The 19429-nt window shown below is 39.7% G+C and overlaps 1 protein-coding gene across 9 annotated transcripts in view; it reads right to left on the bottom strand.

Annotated features, from left to right (window-relative positions):
• Window positions 1–19429, bottom strand: part of PDLIM5 (PDZ and LIM domain 5) — a 132997-nt gene that overhangs the window by 32414 nt on the left and 81154 nt on the right. For 2 of the 9 annotated variants that reach the window (XM_056360985.1, XM_056361070.1), the window contains exon 8: window positions 14600–18847. The exons of 6 other annotated variants lie outside the window; for them this stretch is intronic. In XM_056360985.1, coding sequence (XP_056216960.1) covers window positions 18754–18847 — 94 coding nt within the window. In that variant the 3' untranslated portion in view covers window positions 14600–18753. Of the gene's footprint in view, window positions 1–9487; window positions 9594–10337; window positions 10512–14599; window positions 18848–19429 lie in introns of those variants that run through there. One more of the 9 variants, XM_056360899.1, reaches the window with a different exon arrangement.

Genomic DNA, 19429 nt, shown 5'->3' with positions numbered 1-19429 from the left:
ACGTTAGACTCCTTAAAGGCTTAGTAGACACGTCTTTTTGGGCAACAGATTTTGGAGCAGTGGAAATATACTGCATGAACGTGCTGTTGTAGACTAAAAAAAAATGTTAGGAGGACACCCTCTGACATGAAGTAGCAGCTCAGCGGTTGAAGATGACAAGGTAGTTTAAGACTGGCTTCTACTATGAAAAAAAAAAAATGTGTCTGCAACTTCAGTGTCACAGAAACATCCTTCTGCACTGTTGAGTACATTTGACAGGTAACCCATGACACTCGCTCCACACCAGAGCCCCATTACAACTTTAACAATTCCGAAAAAAAACTGTTGATCCTAAAAAAAGGAGAGTTTCCTCCTTTGCCATCTAAAAGACTCATCACCACTGTCAACTCACTTGTTAAGTCTAGCACCTCTTTACCGTCTTTGCCTGGAACATAAAAGTCATAAATAATACAAAACATACGTCACAAATAAGGAAATCCTGCTGAATCAGCAGCTGTCTACACAGAAGTGACTACTTAACAAGCAAAAATGGATGCAAGACAAGCAAAAAGGGTATCCTTCAGGCAGAAGAAGGATAGAAAACGGTGGAAATGGCTGTAAAACTGCAGCCTTATTGTAGAGATAGGCAAGGAAAGAGACACTAACACACTTGTTAGTTGTAACGCTGATGGGCATCTCCACCATTGCCATTTTTGTGGTTTAATTCTGAGGCTTGTGAATGATTTGGCATGCTAATTCCTGAAACGGGTTATTGGAGACACTTTGGCTTTCATTCAGAAATTAGATGAATCCTAACGACACCAAACTAAAAGACAATGATAAACCCAGCTGTAAAACCAGCTGTGATTAATTTTTTTTTTACCACCTCTTGCAGTTTATGTGCCAGGAGATTATCCTAGAGAGACCCTTCCCAAGGGAAAAGCTTGAAGCCATTGTTCTGACAGAGGAAATCATGGTGGCCTCAGGGCAAAACTTCCCACAGGACTTGGACACCTTTTGTACTCTGCCTGGTTCTTTCAAGCAGGGGTTGAATAAACTGAAGCCGGCACTACAGGTGGTTAACAGGCAGGCTGCTGCTGCAGCTTGGCAAGTGTCTCCAGTGGGATGCTGCCCACCCACAGCTGGCTGCAGGGAGCAGGGCACACATTGGCTTTCCTGAATTACAGCCCCCAGTCACACAGTTGCCTGGTAGCGCACGTGCAGCATTCTCCATAGAGACATATAAATCCATCTTTGTCTCCCTTTCAGAGAAATGCTGCACCCCAGAGACGTTCAACCTTCTAAATGCTAAACTTTTTCAAATTCATGCTTTAAAATTAATTGCTCAACATTTTACTTCATGTTCTTCTACCCTGAGAAACACCCAAACTCCAATTATTTTTATCCATCTTTATAAATATAGCTATTTAACTTTTCAGAAGCACACTTCCCTACAAACTGGCTGTGCAATACCTACAATTAGGCCTACTAGTATTTTGTAAGTCACTAAGATATTGCACAATGACAACCCAAGATACTGATTACCTAGCATATTCATGGTTTGCAGAGATGAAAATATATACAGAAATTCAAGAAACTGAATAGGTTATGGAAGGGAGCTCCCATCTGCTTTTCAGCATCATCACTAGAAAACTGAAGGAGGAATAATAAACCTTACGTCTTTACCAAGTTTTACATAAGTAGCTTTCTCAAACTTCCCAGACGACACTCAAAGGTCAGGTTCAGGTCAAGCACATTTCAATGTCAAAACACCTGTACTGTTACTAATGAGAAGCCTACCTTCTAAGTCTAGCTTTAACCTTTTAACTGTTTCATAACTCTTAGATGAATCCTCATACACCTGATGAATACTTACAGCAAAAATGAAAGTTTTCCATTATGAAAACCGATGCAACCAAGTGTCACATCTATCTTAAGAAAGACAATGCTGCTTGCAAGATGCAAACGCTCTGCTGTCAAGCTTTGGGCAAGGGGGGTGAACAGTTCAAGAATGAAGGAACAGTGGAATGTGAGCCTGACTGACTCAGTTGTGTGTCCTGAAAACCCATGATCTGTTTAATTAAATTATGGGGACACTAACCAAGATAAGCCTGGAAGCGGGTGCAAGGGAAACAGAATGCATAGGTGGCCCAAGAAAAAGTCCAGCAGAGAAGCAAGCCAACGGCATCTCTCTAACTTTGACATATGCTGGCTCCTACATGACACTCTTCCGAATTCCCATGGAGAACAAGCTCCTATTGCATGATGCAGCCCTATTCTATCAGAGTAAGGGCATGTATGGAAAATGAAGGACTTGGGGGGGGGGGGGGGGGGGGCGGACACCTGTCTGACACCTGAGGAGACACACAGAGCTCCAGTGCAAATGTAATCCAGAGCTCACAACAGGCTCCTCAGACTTAGCCCCTCCTGATCAACAGAAGCACTGTGGAAACAGGCAAAATAGCCTAAAAAGTAAGTAATGATTGCTCTGCTATTCCACCGCATCTTCCTCCTCAAATACCAAACACTGTATTACACCCTGTTTTTTGGCGGGGGGACAGGGAGAAAAAGACATTTGCCAGATGACTGTCCCATTGCTGAACATGGTACTGAGAGCTTCTTGGATGCTACAGAGGGGCGACAGGCAAGGAATCTGCAGGGGAGGTAAACAAGTCCAGGTCACATGTACAATGAGCACCACTTCTTCAGAGATCACTCTTAGATATTTGCATCCATACCACACTCCCTTCCTTCCCAAAATCAGGTGCATCAAGACAAAGCTGAACACTTTTCAGAGGCATTTTAAGAAATTAGCACTGGAAAAACCTTTTAAATGTATTTAGACATTTTGACAGCCCTCTTCTCTCCCCAGAATCCCAAAGAAGAAAAACACATGATCTGGGGCTACAGATGCCTAAACCTGCCTCCATACTTCCATGGAAATTCCGATGTAACACTGCCCAGAATTTCTTCACACACATTCTAGAGAAGATAAGTGTGTGTCATGATGGTTATAGCCAAAGGAGAAGCTATAGTTCTAACTGAAAATGAACACAGCTTGTCATCATGTAACTTCCAACACCACTAAAATGGTAACAAGGCACCAAGTCTCTCAGACTTGCCCAAACAGGCTCAAGAGCTCTGGGTGGACCTTTTGCTCATGTAAGCCCAAGGATACAGGTTATCCATCTGCAAACACCATCACTTGAGCCCTGAGCTCAGTCTGATACATCAGTATTTTTCTAATAGTTCTCTGGATTATAAATGATATTTTAACTCCCACTTGCTGTCCAGAACAACTGCATGAGCTAGGAACAACTCCCCTGTGGTCTGAGGAAGCTTGCGGACAGAAGAGGTCACGTAGTATCTAAGAGTCTGTAAATGCCTTCTTCAGATAGCCAGGACTTCTGTGAGGTTATTTTCCTTTAAGAACACTAAATCTTTAATGAGAAAAAGAAAGAAAAGATGTGAGCAAATCACTGTTCTTGGTTTCTGGCACAAACCAGTGGAATATGATAGCCTTGATTCTGCTTTAGGGCTTCTAAAACCGGAACAGTTTAACAAAAAATTAAGATTCCACTTGCATTACACATTGCTGCCTGTTGGTTGTCTGCTAACCCCTAGCAGGAATCAAGCATGTTGCAGAAACCTGAATAAAAGGCTTCTAAATTATACTTGATGTAGCACTGAACGTGGGGGGGGAAGAAGTTTTTAATACAAACTTTTTTTAAACATTTATATTAATGAAACTTTGCAACTTCAGAGTAAGAGAGGAATGATTTCTCTGCCCTAAGACCAAGCAAGCTGTTACACAGATGCTTCTCCAAAGCAAGGTATTAGCACAGCTAAGATAAAACTTGAATCTCAGATCTCAACTTCTTGTTTTAAACTATGTTGTTTAAGTGATCAATACATCGTTTTATCCAGTATCAAAATACACACTAGCTAAAGATATACATAGGAGACTAGAACAAGCCAGGTACGAGAATGATGACAAAACCCCATGGATGTGGGAAATACATAGGCCTTTCTGCAAGGGTTTTCTGGTGCAACAATAGAGAAACAGCAGACGAGAAATACTGAGTGCTGACCTTGTTCCCACCCCTACTGCAAACCCGTGGCCTCAGTCGGCTTTTTTTAAACAGTGTTTACATTTCATGTTAACCTAGCAGTGTTCCATTAGCTTGCAAGAAAGAAGAAAATGTAAAATAAAATAATAAAATGAAAGAGCAGAGAAAGTCATCTGGGTGGAGATATTTCCATATCAAGTTACAGTGAGGAAGTGTTTAACCCTTCTATAAGCAGTGCTCCAGGCAGAAACAATTCAAAGCATCTTTCAGAATAAGTATTCTCTCAGAGTCACAATGTTTATGTCACAAGGCCAGACCATTCCCTTTTTCAAGTAGCATCAGGGAGATAAAGCAAAAGCCATGTCAACGCCCATTCTTGCTAGCATCTCCCAAATTTCACAGGTTTTTTTCCCATGTGATTTAATTTTAGGGCAAATCTCCAATTCCTGGAAATGCAAGATATTAAAACACATTTTCCTTTGCTGCATATATGTCATTTGTTAGAAAACACAAGCCCCCATAAACTTATGTCTATCTCTATTGCCATCAGGATGAATGCTTAGCTTATTCAATTTCTGCATGGCTATGATACAAAAAAAAAAAAAAAAGTCCATTTCTGAGGAGTGTGGTAGGGGAAGAAAACACGTAGATGTTCAGCACTATTTCAGGTGAGTTAATGACAGATATTAAGTCAGGAAAACATCAAGTTTTCTGGTAGCTACCCTGTACAGAGCAGTTTAAGACAGCCAGGGTTTTGGAACAAAGAATATGAAGTGAGAGGGATAAAAGGGAGCAACCCTACTGCAGAACAAAATCGAAACCCTGCTTTTATTATAGCTACAATCTTCTTGAGTTTTTCACCAGAGAATACAGAAACAAGCCTAAGCTACCTTGATAAAATAGATTCATTACCTTTTGCTGAAAATTATACAAGATAAAGCCAGAAAACACACACACACCCAACGTTGTTCAAGCTTATTTACTTGGCTTTCCTGGTTGAGCCGCTTGTTTTCTGAACAAGCTATTCTACTCTACAATGTCACACACTAATCTCTTTAGTGATGGGGCAAAAGATTTCAGCTCTCCTTCCTACCAACTATTGTGTTGTGGGATAAAGCGATCTGCCATTTAAAATAATTTTTCAGCATTACATTCTTGCACATTTTACCATACGTCATCAGATGGACAGTAATGCAAAAACATTGTCACGCTCAGTAAGTAGATTCCTCTCAAATCTAGTATATTTTTTCCTAACATAATTGATTCGTTTTGCTTGATCTTGTTGAACTCAAATGAGGATATGTAATTACTGACAGTAAGTTGTAAGCAGAGTTTATCTTTTTTTATCTCCTTTACCTACATGTTTCAAGCCATACAATAAAGGTTGTGCTCCTTTATTCACTAGGATGAGGTAGCACAAAGCTTCATTTCTACGGTTCCATCTACTGGCAACCCCTTCCTCATTACTGGCACTGGCAGCTCAGGGTGGTACGAAGGAAAATGGAAATCATTACCCTGGAATGTCGTATGGTACATTCAGATCAACACCAGTTATTCTTGGAAAAATACTTCAAAAAATCCAGTTTACGCATAACATTCTCAGACTAATGGCACTGCTACATCACATTTCCCCAATTTTAGGTCACAGCCTACTTGGGATGTCCCCATCAGCTTGAAAATCATGTGCTTCCTCTATCACCTTATGCCACAGCCTGTACACAGCAACCCGAACTAGGATAACCTGGCTATTGCAACAGTTTAAGAGAAAATTCATTTTCCAGAAGTTTAGAAATAACACTTAAAGCCCCCTGATAACCTACAGATGTTTATTTCAAGCTGTTGAACCTGGGTCTTGACATATCCAATACTCATCAGGTCTTTCGGGCAGGGCTTGTATGGCCGCTGTACTCCCAGTATACCCCCGGCTCCTTGACACACCTCTCTTCAGCTCTGCCAGTTGGATGAACAAAACAGAGAAAACCCTCCAAAACTGCACTTGAACTAGAGCAGCATGAACGTTCTTCTCATTGCTTGCTGCCTTTCCCAACAGACAGCCCCATATACTCATAAGGGACAGGAATCAAACACAGTCAGTTTGGGAATCTCAACCTCCTAGCAGAAGTAAGTGTTTGCAACTCCAAAAATAAACCTCCAAAACCAGGACAGTTTCTCTCCATGTGGTGGGTGAGCAAATGATGAATAAACATAAAGCCGGTTTCAGAGTCAGGAAGGACAATGTTTCCATTATTTTAAAAATCCACCTTCATTTGCAGCTTATGCAACAGACAATGTACATTAGTGAGTGAGTGAAAAAAAGAAAAGGGAAATCAGGAATTTCGTTTTCACTGCCATCATTGGCTCTACCAACTATCAGCAAACAAATACTGCGGCTAAAGAACTAAGTCTTGCTGGCAGCATGTCCTGGACTTCACCTGTATTGCACAGGCATCAGAATTCCTGGAGAGGTTTTCCCTTTGGATGCATACATAAAAAAAATTCCTAGTAAGTATCACTTAATGGCAAAAAGAACGTTAGTATTTAATATTGTGTTATATCTTATATATACAACTTAAGACTGTCTGTTTGTGTCTAACAATTACCGTTTACCCTCCCCAAGGTCAGGGCTACTTTAGCCTTTTCTAGTGACCGAGGTCACCTTGAAAGCCATGGAACAAGAGGGGAAGAACTCACTCAACAGAGGTTTCAACATCAAGTGGATGTCAGTTCCACTTATAACTGGGCCTTACATTTAGAACAGTTTTACTCTTGTGAAGATGCAAATAAGTACATGAAAACCCACAAACTATTTCTTCCTCAGCACAACTTAATACATACTGTCCTGTAAAATAACCAAATAGATTTCTGCCTTTGAGGCTGAAGTCAGTTACATAAAAGCAGCTTGCCACAGAAGCGAGTGTTAACATAGCTGCGGTTAGCAAATGAAAACAAAAAGTCCTGTGCGCTGAACAGAATCAGTGCGGGAACAAAGGGCCAAGACAGCACATAATTTTAAATGCACCACATGCCAGTTATTTGATTTTATGCATTAAAAGTGAGTTTTGAAAAAGAGCAGCTCTTTGTTCACGGAGCACCCTTGCAGCCGAACACGTCCCTTACTTGTTCAAGGAACTGTTGCAAATAATTCACCTGGACAGAGGTTTCAAGCCAGAATACCTGGTTTCTTCTCCAGTCGGCTATTCAGAGTGATGGTGCCTCCCTTGGAGGCTGGTGGTGCAACACAAACAGCACCGTGTGTCTTAGCAGGGCACCTGATGCCAGCGAGGAAACCTTTGCTTAGTATGGTGGACTTGCACAAACACCACCAGCAGGACCAGGGTGCACATTAGCTCTGCAAAGAGGCAAAACCAGTCATATCTGGGGGCTGGTGACTTGGTGCCAAAGACCACAGCAGGCAGACTGCTTCAAGCATGCAGACGACAGAAACAGGCTTTTGAAGGAAAAGCCAGTTTCTTGCAAGTCCTAAGTACCAACCATGCACCACACTCAGACAATACCTCTTGCTCTTTTGCAATTCCAGAGCACTTGTGCACTTCCTGGGGGGCCTGATGGCCTGCAGAGGCGGCTCAGTGACAGGTGTGATGAGCAGAGCATCCAAAAGCGAGCGGTAGACGCTAGGTTCAGAGAGTCTAGTAAGCGTTTAAAAAGAACAGGTAAAGAAACCAGGTGACCAAAGTTTAAGCTGGCTGGGATGACTGAAAACCCTAAAACCCTTGTGAAAAGCCAATAAATTCTGTAACAGTATGGAGAAACTGAACCTAGGATAACTGGTGCAGAAATTACATCTAAATAAGTAGCCCCCAAGCTGGAGGTTGCGCACCACAGGGGATGGACAACACATTGGGTGTGAAGGGTAAATTCGTTTTATTTTATTTTTACCATTAATAAAGTAAAATAGAAAATATTTTGAAAATAGTGTTTATTTCATCTTTTTCTCATACTTTTTACATTTCTGCTTTTTGTATGCTTTAAAATGTACATAATATATCAGTACATTAGGACATCTATATAATTTAGAAATATATAAATAAACATATATTGCATGCTCCAAAAATGTTTATTGATATGAATGCCTGATTGAAACACTTGAGACCACTGGTCTAAGCCTTTATAAAAAGCAATGTTGTACAACTTGGATGGAACTCAGAGTTACTGACTTCAAGCGTCCAAAGGTTACTCAGAGATGCAGATTATTCTGTAACCCATATAACACAATTGTTATTTACAGCTAGTTTACTAACTGAACAGTAAAATAGGTATCATGAGGATGAGAAAGGTAAAATCACGCACCAAAGTTCAGAGCAGCAGTCTGGAGCTCATTTAAAAACAGGTCATGGGAGCCTTGGACATATTCTAAAGACTTGCCCACCATGCAACTGTGAAAAAGCTGATTTTGCAACCATGCCAGGCACTGATTATTCTTGTATGAGCTTGAACTTTCTAAAACCATATTAGAAAATGTTCCTTTTAAAGTTGATGTCTACCTGGCCCGGACAGCAATGGCAGCAGACACTGCAGCAGCAGCCACACTCTTAATTTTTGATCTCTGCTTGAAAGGAGAAAGAATGGGAAGAGAAGGAGATCCAAACGTGGGCAGACTTCCAAAAGGATTTTCCAGCAGTACTTTTCTAGCACAGAAGCTTTGAACCAACAGACAAGAAAACAAAGAAAGCAGGAAATATTGACAGAAAGACAGCACAATACCAGACCGCATTAAACATCGGAAAGTTATGGGATTGTAGGTTCCCAACTCACAGAGACATCAGGCAACGTATTAGCCACCTGAATACTAATACAGAAAAACACAATTTTGATTTCACCCACAAATAAAACTTTCCCTTTATCAAGTCAGCATTCAGCATCTATCACCCTTCAAATTCCCCATCCCATACTCTGTCTTGCACCCCTTAGTCATTCCCACTGAACCAAGGCCCAGGACACTCCACGGGGATCCATCTAAGTCTCCATTGTGCTGACAGAAAGAGCCCTAAAGGTAATTTAACTTCTCCTTTTTTTTCATAATAAATAATAAACATGGAAAAATTTGGAATATTTGCTGATATAACTTCAGCAGGTCTATTTATACCACCTTTACCAAATGCAGCATGCTCTTCACCCCCTTTTCTTTTTCCCTACTTATTATCTGGGTTGGGAAGAATGTGAACAGGCAAAATAAATAAAAAAATAAAATAAAAAGTGAAAGATCAGACTGGCTCTGGAATTATTTCTACAGTGGTGAATTCATAACTCAGGCTCTTGTCTTGAAATTTCAAGGTTATTCACAGGATTGTTGTGTATTTTTTTAAAATCATTGCAGAAATCAACAGAACACTTACACCACTATATTTTTATACCACTTCTCAGATGTAAATGCAGAAATGCTGCCTGAAAATCTTGCTTATACCTAGCAGTCTGCTGTACATACCTTAAAAGATTTACCTTGTATGACTTACAGATGATTTAGACTGACAGCTTGAGATTTTATTGAAAGAATTCGGTTCACAAGTAGGCAGAGAAGCTTCATGCCTGCCCAAAAGCAGCAAGAGAAGAAAAGTCATTACTCAAACACTTATTACACCTCTGACAATGCTAACTGAAGCTTGAGAGGAGTTAATTTAAGGACTTCTAACAGCTCTCTTTAACCATAAAAAAAAAAACCAAACCCACAGCTACGGTTTAATATCCCAGAGTGTTAATTACTGAGGGAAGCACTTACTTTTCCTATTGATGAACACTGTACTCTGGATGTCCCATCACTACACAAGTTAATGCTACTGGACAACTGAAAAGTACCCATTTTGTAGCAAGGGTGAGTAACAATTGAAAGGCAGGTGAATGAAGTGTGGAATATCAAAGCATCATACATTACGTGCACCCTGCTGTGCCTTTCCCCAAAAACCTTCTTCCACACTTTGACACTATAGATCCAACCCACATCAGCAACTGCTGACTAAGACACCTTCCAACCAAATCTCCTGCCCATGACTGGTTTCTCCACCTCCATCTAAGGGCCACTTTAATTATTTTTCTAACTTCTGTCTAGAAGCTACTCAAATTTCTAATCACTATGCAAACATCCAGAGCAGCATGAGGGTCAGGAGACCCTCTCTCTGTAAGCTGCTCCATCTTGATTACATCATCACAAAAAAACCAACCAAACAAACAAAAAAACACCAAAAAAAACCCCCACCAGGTGAAACTGTATGTAAAATTATAGTAAAATTATAGTTTCTGCTTGTGCCTGTTTTAATGCAGCTTGCTCAGATGTACCTGGTGGGAGCAGGAGACAGCCCAAGGGCCATTTCCACAGGCAGGGCTGCAGCGGTGGGCAGGGGGAGCTCGGAGGTCTGCGTGGCCACAGCACACTTCACTGGGAGAGGAGGTGCTGTATCAGCTGTCAAAAAGCTTGCTGCATCTGCAGCAGGCAACTCCACCGTTATTTTCCTAGATGATGTTAATTACACAAGTAATTATAACAAGAAAACATACGGAGAAGAAACCTCTCATTTGCTTTAAAATATCTAACTGTAACGGACAAATCTTTCTAGCTGGCGTTCTTGCATCTTTTGTAAGAAGAATGAGTAGCATACGTAAGGATGTTTTTTTTCTTTCCCTAGGAACAACTTACTTATCCCTGAGGAATCAGACCATGCTGAAACTGACTCTTTGGGGCATTTTTACAGCTGAAGCTTGACAGCTTAGAACTAGGCTTGTTTAACACAAACCCAAACTATTTGGATAGTTTAAAGTAGTTACTCAACAAGTTTGGACAAGAGCACAACCAGCATATTAGAAATTCCACCTAGTGTAAGCAGATGACATTTTAGACCCTGTGGCTACTTTGGCTGCTGGTATTTAAAACCTGAACAACTGCAGGGGGGTGAGGTGCACACTTGGGTAAGGCTTCCAAAGGGTTCTCAAACACAAGTTCTCTGAAGTAAAAGAAAGCAGAAGGACAAGCAGCATTCACCACAGGAAAGCAGTATTTTCTCCCATATTCTGCTTCCTCTTGCTTGTCACCAAACCAAGGCAACCATAAAAGATCTGACCATTTTAGTTCAGTCAGTCTGAGACCTCCACTCCTCTCCCAACCCATCGTTCATCTGACCATTAAATGAGCAACTCCTGTCTTTGCAAATTGCCTTTTGCATGACCACCACAACCCAGGGAAGTCACTTAGGAAAACAGATACAGAAACATCAGATCCACCACAAAAGGAGATCTGGCCAAGTTGAGGAGCATACAGCATCACTTACAACAATTCAGGACAAACCAGGGATATGCACGGATTATGCCCTTTCCTGCATCGGCCCTCAAGTTCTCCAGAACTTCATACAGTGTCTTTGCGAAGCTTTATAAATTATAAAAAAGACTTTGAAGAAGGTGAGGGGAAGGGGAATAAATCCCACTGAGTATATGTTCCAAAGGGAGAGCAAGCCGAGTCCAAATATTCATACGTACATACTCATTATATTTCAATTTTTCACTTGCTTTGGCAGTAGCTGGAAAAAGAGCAAGAAATTACTCTCCAAGATCACAATTTCTGCAGAGAATATTCTTGGCTATCCACTAATCGGAAAGTACACAACAAAAAATAGGATTACTACCTACTATTTAATACTAAATCTTTGTATTTATGACTATCAGGAATAATTCCATTAAAAGAAGATAAAAGTAGGTCTGTACAACTGTAAAAAACATGTCTATTAAGAGCAACCCAACGACTTTCTGGCATGGGATCTGCTTTATATATTTCTCACAAAGTGCCAGATTCTGTGGTTTACATGGTCTAAAGTTGCCAGAGTGACTTTTTAAGGTTACTGTTTGCAACTTTCTGGAAAGGCTGCAATTGCTCTTAAATATTTCACTCTTCAACTTATAGGAGAAGATCACATATATGAAATTGAGTAATAATACACTATAAATTACAGTAGTTGGGTATACTGCCATATGACTAGTTTAGGCTTTCAATAAAGAACTAAAACTACGATAAAAAAAGCATTATACTTTACATTATGAAGTCTGCCTTATAAGCAGTGAATCTAACTTTAATCCAGTAATCAAAACCAGATCCTTCATACGTTTCACAGCAAGCTCTTTCTCCTTCTTGGTGGTTCAGTAGTGGGTGGTAAAAATCACACAGAGCTTCAGCCAAGAAAAGATGAAGCCGATTAGGAAAATAAAGACCTATGCCAGTCACTGATGATAAATGTGGGGGTTTAGTGGCAAAAGCAAGTCTGCTGACCTTTGGATGGCCCAGTTCTGCTTTACCTAAAATCTGATATGGCACTCACCAATTGCTCTATATGGATTTCTGATAGCTAACATTGTAAAAAGGGGATCTTGGAGATCAGCTTTGGGCACGTTTCCCACCTGAAAGTGTTATACAAGCCGTGACATTGGCTCAGAAACAAAACGTAAACATCAAACATAGTTGCTACACGGATGACCTCTTGTTTCAGGAGAGAATCAAGACTACAAAGCTTTGTCAAATAATTTACGCTTTCCTTCCCACACTCAGTGCTAATCCTTCCTTCTACAACTCTGCAGAAGCTGCTTAGATTGCTGCCCTTCTTGAGTAGAAAATGCTCATCCATCTCCTTTTTTCACTATTTGTATAAACACTTCAGCTCTCATCCTGAACCACCATGATTATAGCTGTCCTTTCTGATCTCCTGTGGCTCATTTTAAAGCTGTTCTCTTGCTAGGTTAATTTTGCCAAATAATAAACTTAGCGCCATAGGTCTTGAGTGAGAGTAGATTTAAAATTTCCTTTCCCTGGACACAGATCCAGAACTAGAATTTAGAAAGAATTCCTTAGTAGAGTTCACTACTAGTGACAGTAGTGAGAACACAATAACTAGAAACAGGAGAAGAGAGTTGTTACATCAGTATCTGCAAGGCATTTGCAGCTCAGTAGGTACAATCATACAAGAGTTTCAGTGGTAGACATGAAAATCAATTATTGAAGTAGTAATTCTCCCCCTGCCCATTTCATCCCAGGAGTTCCGCTTAGGAGCCACACCCCCCACACCCCCCAAAAAAAAACCCAACAAAAACAAAAAACAAAAAACACACAAACACACACCACCAAAACCCAGACCAAACCAAAACCAAACACAAAATACCACAACACAAAAAAACACAAAACCCAAACCAAACAAGCCACCACTATTGCCATACACCTTTTGCATGTACTTTTCATCTTTGGTGACCCATAACTACCCCTCCATCTCCTTCCCGGGATTTAGAAGGACATGCTGCTGAAACCATCAGAAACAAATCTTTTCTATATTGGCTCAAACCAGATGTTACCATGAAGGTACTGGCTGGCCAAGCAAACCTCTATCGTCACCCACTGCCCCTTCCTGCCTGATCTCACATTAGGGCGTGAAGGTACCCGCTTCTCCCAGACACCAACAAAACCTTCAAATGACACTGCAGCAAACCAGGCTCCACTTTTTCTTGCAAGGTTTCACCTCATCCCTCTCAGCTGATTGACACTACTGCTTTAAAGGGGAAACTGTCTATCACAAATCTTAGTAGTAAGCTTTTAGTTGCAGAAAGCCCACACAGGCATGGCAACAGCATATTCCTGTATGCTTCTCGAAAGGACAAGTGTCTGCCTAGGGGCCTGGCGGGACCAGGCACTGATCATTCAATTCTCCTTTTTAAAGGAACAGCTTTGATTCATGTTTTAACTTTGTGCTTGAGCACGAGTAACAAACACTAGCCATCTGGAATTAAAAAACACTCTCGCACTATGAAATACAAACAGTCACAAAATGTTACTGACCTTCAATAACATGATCACAACTCTCCAAATTACCATCGCTGTCTAGTACTTATAGATGACCTCCCAAACACCACCAATGTGCCAAGATAAGTGCCAGTGAAGCAATCCAAGGCCAATGACAGCAAATTTGCCAGATAATCATTTCGTTTTCTTTGATTGCATCATAGCACAGCACAGTGTTATGAACCAAGTAATCCACTTGTTTAAAAATATTTTATATTCTTAAAGGCACTTTTCTGTGTGTTGAAGAAATCTGAATTCACTTTTGAGTTGAGACCACTAAAAAGTTACTCCATCCAGGTGACAGGGTAGGTACCCATGGACAACATACTGACACACACTAAACAGTCTCTTATTTTAACTGGTATCCACAAGACTGTTCATCAATCTGCTCAGCTTCATTTCATTTCTCTTCTGCCCGCTCCTACCATTTCAGGAAAACCCCTAGTCACGGCAGATTGATAAAGTTTATTTTAAGTGAATGACAGACAACCCTCTCTCCCCCAAGACAGACAAATCTAGGCTAGAATAACATATAGATAGATAGTCCACTGACTTTAAACCCTCTCTGAATGATTTACCTCCCAGGAACTGCTGCAGCAACGTGTTCAGAAAGTCTGGGAGAGGGGACGCTGCCAGGGGAGCACCCTGCTACCAGCAAAGGAGTGGTGGCAGGTTCTGGTCTCGCACCATTTTCACTCCATTCACAGAAATAAAACCAAAATGGAGACACACAGAGAAAGAGATTTTTAATCCACATTGAAACAGTATGCTGAACAGGAGATACTGTTCATGGAAGTGTTAGTAAAGTGGGGCGGGGGGGGGGGTGGGTGGAAGTGGCATTTACAGCAAAATACAAATAAGAGGGATAAACAATGCACAAAACACTTAGGAAGAATCACATTTTTAGTGAAGGCTGAGAAGTGTTCTGCTGCTTATAAACACAGAAAGCCAAGTTGCATTTTACATTTACAAATTTGGAACACATATTTAGTAGCGTATTATGTGATGGAAAACTTAACTTTTAGGAAATACTGGAAAAGAAACAGAAGTGCTCATGGGATTCACTCCCTAATTTTTATACACTTTTTGGTGCAACTTTTTTTAGGGTGTTAGATTTGTGGAGGTTAGACAATGTATTTGTCAGATTTTTTTCATATCCTTTCTTTTTTTCAGTTGTGATAGGGGGAAAAAAAAATCTAGAAAATGTTGTCTTAAAACCCTCTACTTGAAGGAAAGCACCCATCAGACATCTCATTGTAATTAAAAAAAGTAAACTATGACATAGATAGCAATCACAGCCACAAGTTTTGAGCAGACTACGTTAGCCACAAGTATAGGCACTACTGCCTATATATATATATATATATGTATATAGATAGATATATATATAAGCACTCAGAATTAAGTATCTTAATAAAGTAGAGTGCCTTAAATGTTGAAACTTATTGAACAGACTTGGGAATGACCAGGGAGCAGACCTCATGGGTGGTAAAGGTGTGGATGGAAATTCTGGTGCAGGTGGCATCTCCGAAGTCTGGGGAGCTACAGAGGTGTCCTGGGTTGCTGCTCCGTTAGGTAGATCTGCAGGTATGCTTTACAGATATTTATGGCATGAGGGGGAAAAATAAACACATGATTTATGACAGGTTGCTTTCAGGACTGATCAAGAGTGGTACAAATATTTTCCAGTGGCTACAGATTAGCTAAACTAGAAATCTGGAAAATCCAGACACATCTTCACTCATGACAATGAACTGACTCTACAATTTAAGGCCAAAGCCAAATCTGTACCTGGTTGCTCAAGAGGAGATGATTAAAAGTCAACATCTAAAATACACTTGGAAATAGGGTGCTGCAGAATTAGAACTGATCAGTTACTAAAACACATAAAATTTACATAAAGGCTAGACATTGCTCTTCTAAGCTTTAAGTAACTTTTTTAAGAGTTGTAATTTGTATACTTCAGTGGGGGCTTTCCATTTCTATTTCCTGACGTTCCAGCTGCTGAAAAATCTATCCTATCCATACAAAAATTCTTAGTGAGTTACAGTTTAGGGATGAACAATAAAAAAAAAAAAAATCTACAGGGCACGTGTCTTGGATAATGCTTGGCTGAAAAACTGTTATTGAGTTATTTATCTGTAGATTACTGATGGAAGATAAGTTTCTATTTCATTGTTTGCCATATTCATCCTTCTAGGTTTTAATCTTCTAAATGTAAGCTTATTCATTTATATCAAAAGCCAGTCAGAACACTTTTTTCAGAAGATCAGACTTAGGCTGGGAATCAGACACAAGCTAGGGTATGTTATCCACGTGCAAACTGAAAAGCTGTTTTGGAAACGGTTACAAAGTCCAAAATGTAGCATCAACAAGTGTGGTACAGTGGGGATAATTGGCGAAGAGATGACATCTTTAAAGCAGTAAATGAAATTCATTTCACACATTCTTAGAACGTTTTTGGCACTGGCGAATTGTTACTATGAATTTATAGCAAACTTTATTATATTTATAATTTTGGTAGCCCTTCTCAAAGTATATGCATATCCTCAATACATAGACTCTATGACTACCTATGTTTAATTTTAATCAAAACAAAATCTATGCTTTGGATTATTTAGAGAGGCTTTTTCTTCCATTTCTTGCTGAAGCAACTCACCCTTCAAAGAGATAAGGGCTGGCAAGATAGATAAACAAAACGGTATGCTAAATAACAATGTGAAGATATTCTCATTACCTAGGAAAATCTCCAAAACACAAAAATACTTGAAGGTTAAACCATTCTGCCCTTACAAAGAAAACTTTACAGAGTCTAATTGATACATTTCATAGTTCTCATTGCATCAATGAACTACAGAGAGTCTAATTGATAACCTTTCATAGTCTTCATTGCACTGATATCCCTCTGAAACCCCCACTCAGCAGAACAATTTTAATACACTACTTCACATTCCTAGTTTAATACACAGTATTCAATCAAATATGGCGTACGTGCACTCAGTAACACACTTGGGTTTAGTGACACAGTACTCACAAGTTACACGATAGTGGGGGCAGGGAATCAAACTGATGGCACTTCTCATCAAAACAGTCTTTAGTGGAATTACTAAAGTGAGTGTTTTCCCATACTGCCCCTAAGGGGTTAACCCAAAGGTGTGTAAGATGTCATATGCCTTGGTCCATCATTACCAGTGCAAATCTAATTGTACTTAATGCTGTGCATTGTTAGACATCCACATGGGTGACTGTTAGTGTTAGATAACTGGGCTATTACCTGAAGGCTCCATTTTCTGTTTGGCTTTTCCTAAAGATAAAATGACAGATACCATAAGCTACTACTCTACTGTATACCTGTATAAACCATCTGAAAAGGTAACACAAGCTTAAAATGCTTCCGGAGGTCTCCTTTCAGTTTCTGAGGTTGAGCAATAAATAAAGAACAAAACAAAAAACAAAACAAAAAACCAAGACAAGTCTGCAGAAGCATTTGCAGTGGACACCAATCTGTTCACAGGACTAATCCCGTCAGAAAAGCTTGTAGGTCAGCTGCACAAACTACAAGCCAATTGACATGGTTCTCATTAAGCAGTTATGAAAGATTGGGCTTTTATATGCGCTTTACAATTCACCTTTGAGGTTTGAAACTTCTGATTCAATAAGCATTGCAAAAGCCAAGAGCAAGTTTCACTTAGTAGAATTCTTACTCCTGTAGCCCCCCAAAAGATCAACAATTTTATTGATTTCTGCAAATCTTGTGTGGGCTTTGACACATACCCCATTTTTAACATGATCAGGAACGTTACTACTATGATAGTTTTGTACAGCTCAGATTGTTTCTACTACGCAGCAGTGATCCAATTCTTTCTCTTACTATCACCTGACGGTGCAATGAAGTCACAGCTCCGTGCACGAGAAGACTATTCAAAGAGTCAGAGAGACTCAAAAGAAAAACAGACAGAGCTAAGATAAAAGCAAATTTTATTAAAATACTCTTCAAGCTTCAGAAAGCATAAATTAATGATGTGTAGCTACTATAATACATTATTTTACAGGAGAACCATAGGGCCATGAAGCTTTTATAAACACAAGAAAAGAAAGCCTATGAGCTTCACTCTGTAATAAAATAAATACTACTATCTTGTCTTGTTCGTGTTAGAAGATTGTGTTGAAGCTCTTACAGGTACACAGCAACATTCTGCTCGATTTTTTCTAAGTTTTCCATAATATGAACATATTACTAATCTAAGCAGCGGAATATTTATATTGAGCCTGCAATTCAATTCACAACATTGGAAATATTTTTTTTTATTTGCTTAAAGGCAGTCTGTCTTCTTGCTGTACCTTGTAAAACATTTACAACCACTCTAAAATTGACCTGCTGAAAAACCAGTGAAATCCGTGATAATTACCTGGTAAGTACAATTGTTTAAAATAAGTGTATACAGTCCCTCTTTGTCTTCTTCCCCCAGCCCCAAAATCAAAGTAATACAATTTCTTATTCTTTTGTTCATAATTTTCTGCTTTCTAACAACCTACAGTAACTCAAACTCAGCAATAGAAATTAATCCTTTAAGGCAAAAAAAGTACTGCAACAGCCATCTCCTCCCCCACCCTGGGAGAATCAACCACCCAAGTTGTTCTGTTCGAAATACTCTTTTTTTGTCAACTAGTGATTAGCACAAAAACATTTTCATCTTGTTTTTTACACATCAGTAGGAAAGTGTTAGAAAAGTATAGAAAAGGCTAGAATTTCTCTTGCAGTAAGGCTAGTGAAATAAGTTTTCTTTTTTCTTTTTGGTTGTTTTTTGTTGTGGGTTTTTTTTTTTTTCCAAAGCAGATGGAAAAGAAAGGAAGTGTTTGTATTTTGCTTTTGCAACTTGGGTAAAATCACTGGACATTAAGAACACGTGCTGAGACTTCATGGTGCCAGTCACGTAATTTTGTATATTTGGGGCTAAAGACGTGGATAGGAACCTTTTCCCTGTGGAAAGAAGCGACAGAAGAAAAATAAGAAAGAAAGAAAGAAAAAAAGAAAAACTTTGTCTTAAGCAGTTTCACAAGTGAGCATGCAATCTCCATGCACTATTCCTATCCACACATTGCCTTCCTCTCTGTCAAAAACCTGGATCCAGTGTTAGGCAAAGTCAGTAGAAAAACTCCCACCAAATGCAAGAACCATTGGATTTGGCCACTGGTTGGTCCTCATTTTGAGGTATGCTTATGCCAAAGCCAGGAGACAGCTGACCCTCATTCACAGTCCAGAACAGTAATACTTTCCAGCTATGCCTTGCAACCTGATCCACACTCACAAATCAAAAACGCCTATTTAAATTTAGGAAAAGGAAAACATGTCGACAGGCTGACCTCGTACAGAAAACGAAATCAGTCCAAGTTTATGGAAAATCTCAAACTCCTGCATAAACATTAATACTGGACCACACCAACAAATTTTAAAAGGTTGGTCTACTCAGAAAAATTTTTTTACATGCTGAAGTAGAAGGCAAAAAAGAGAAACAGCATTTTTTCAACACCCACGTGTCACTCAAATGCACCAAACATTATC

This window comes from Falco biarmicus, chromosome 1 (assembly GCF_023638135.1).
Source record: "Falco biarmicus isolate bFalBia1 chromosome 1, bFalBia1.pri, whole genome shotgun sequence".
Lineage (NCBI taxonomy): Eukaryota > Metazoa > Chordata > Aves > Falconiformes > Falconidae > Falco > Falco biarmicus.
Note: the sequence above shows the minus strand (reverse complement) of the source record. Positions and strands in the feature narration are given on the sequence as shown.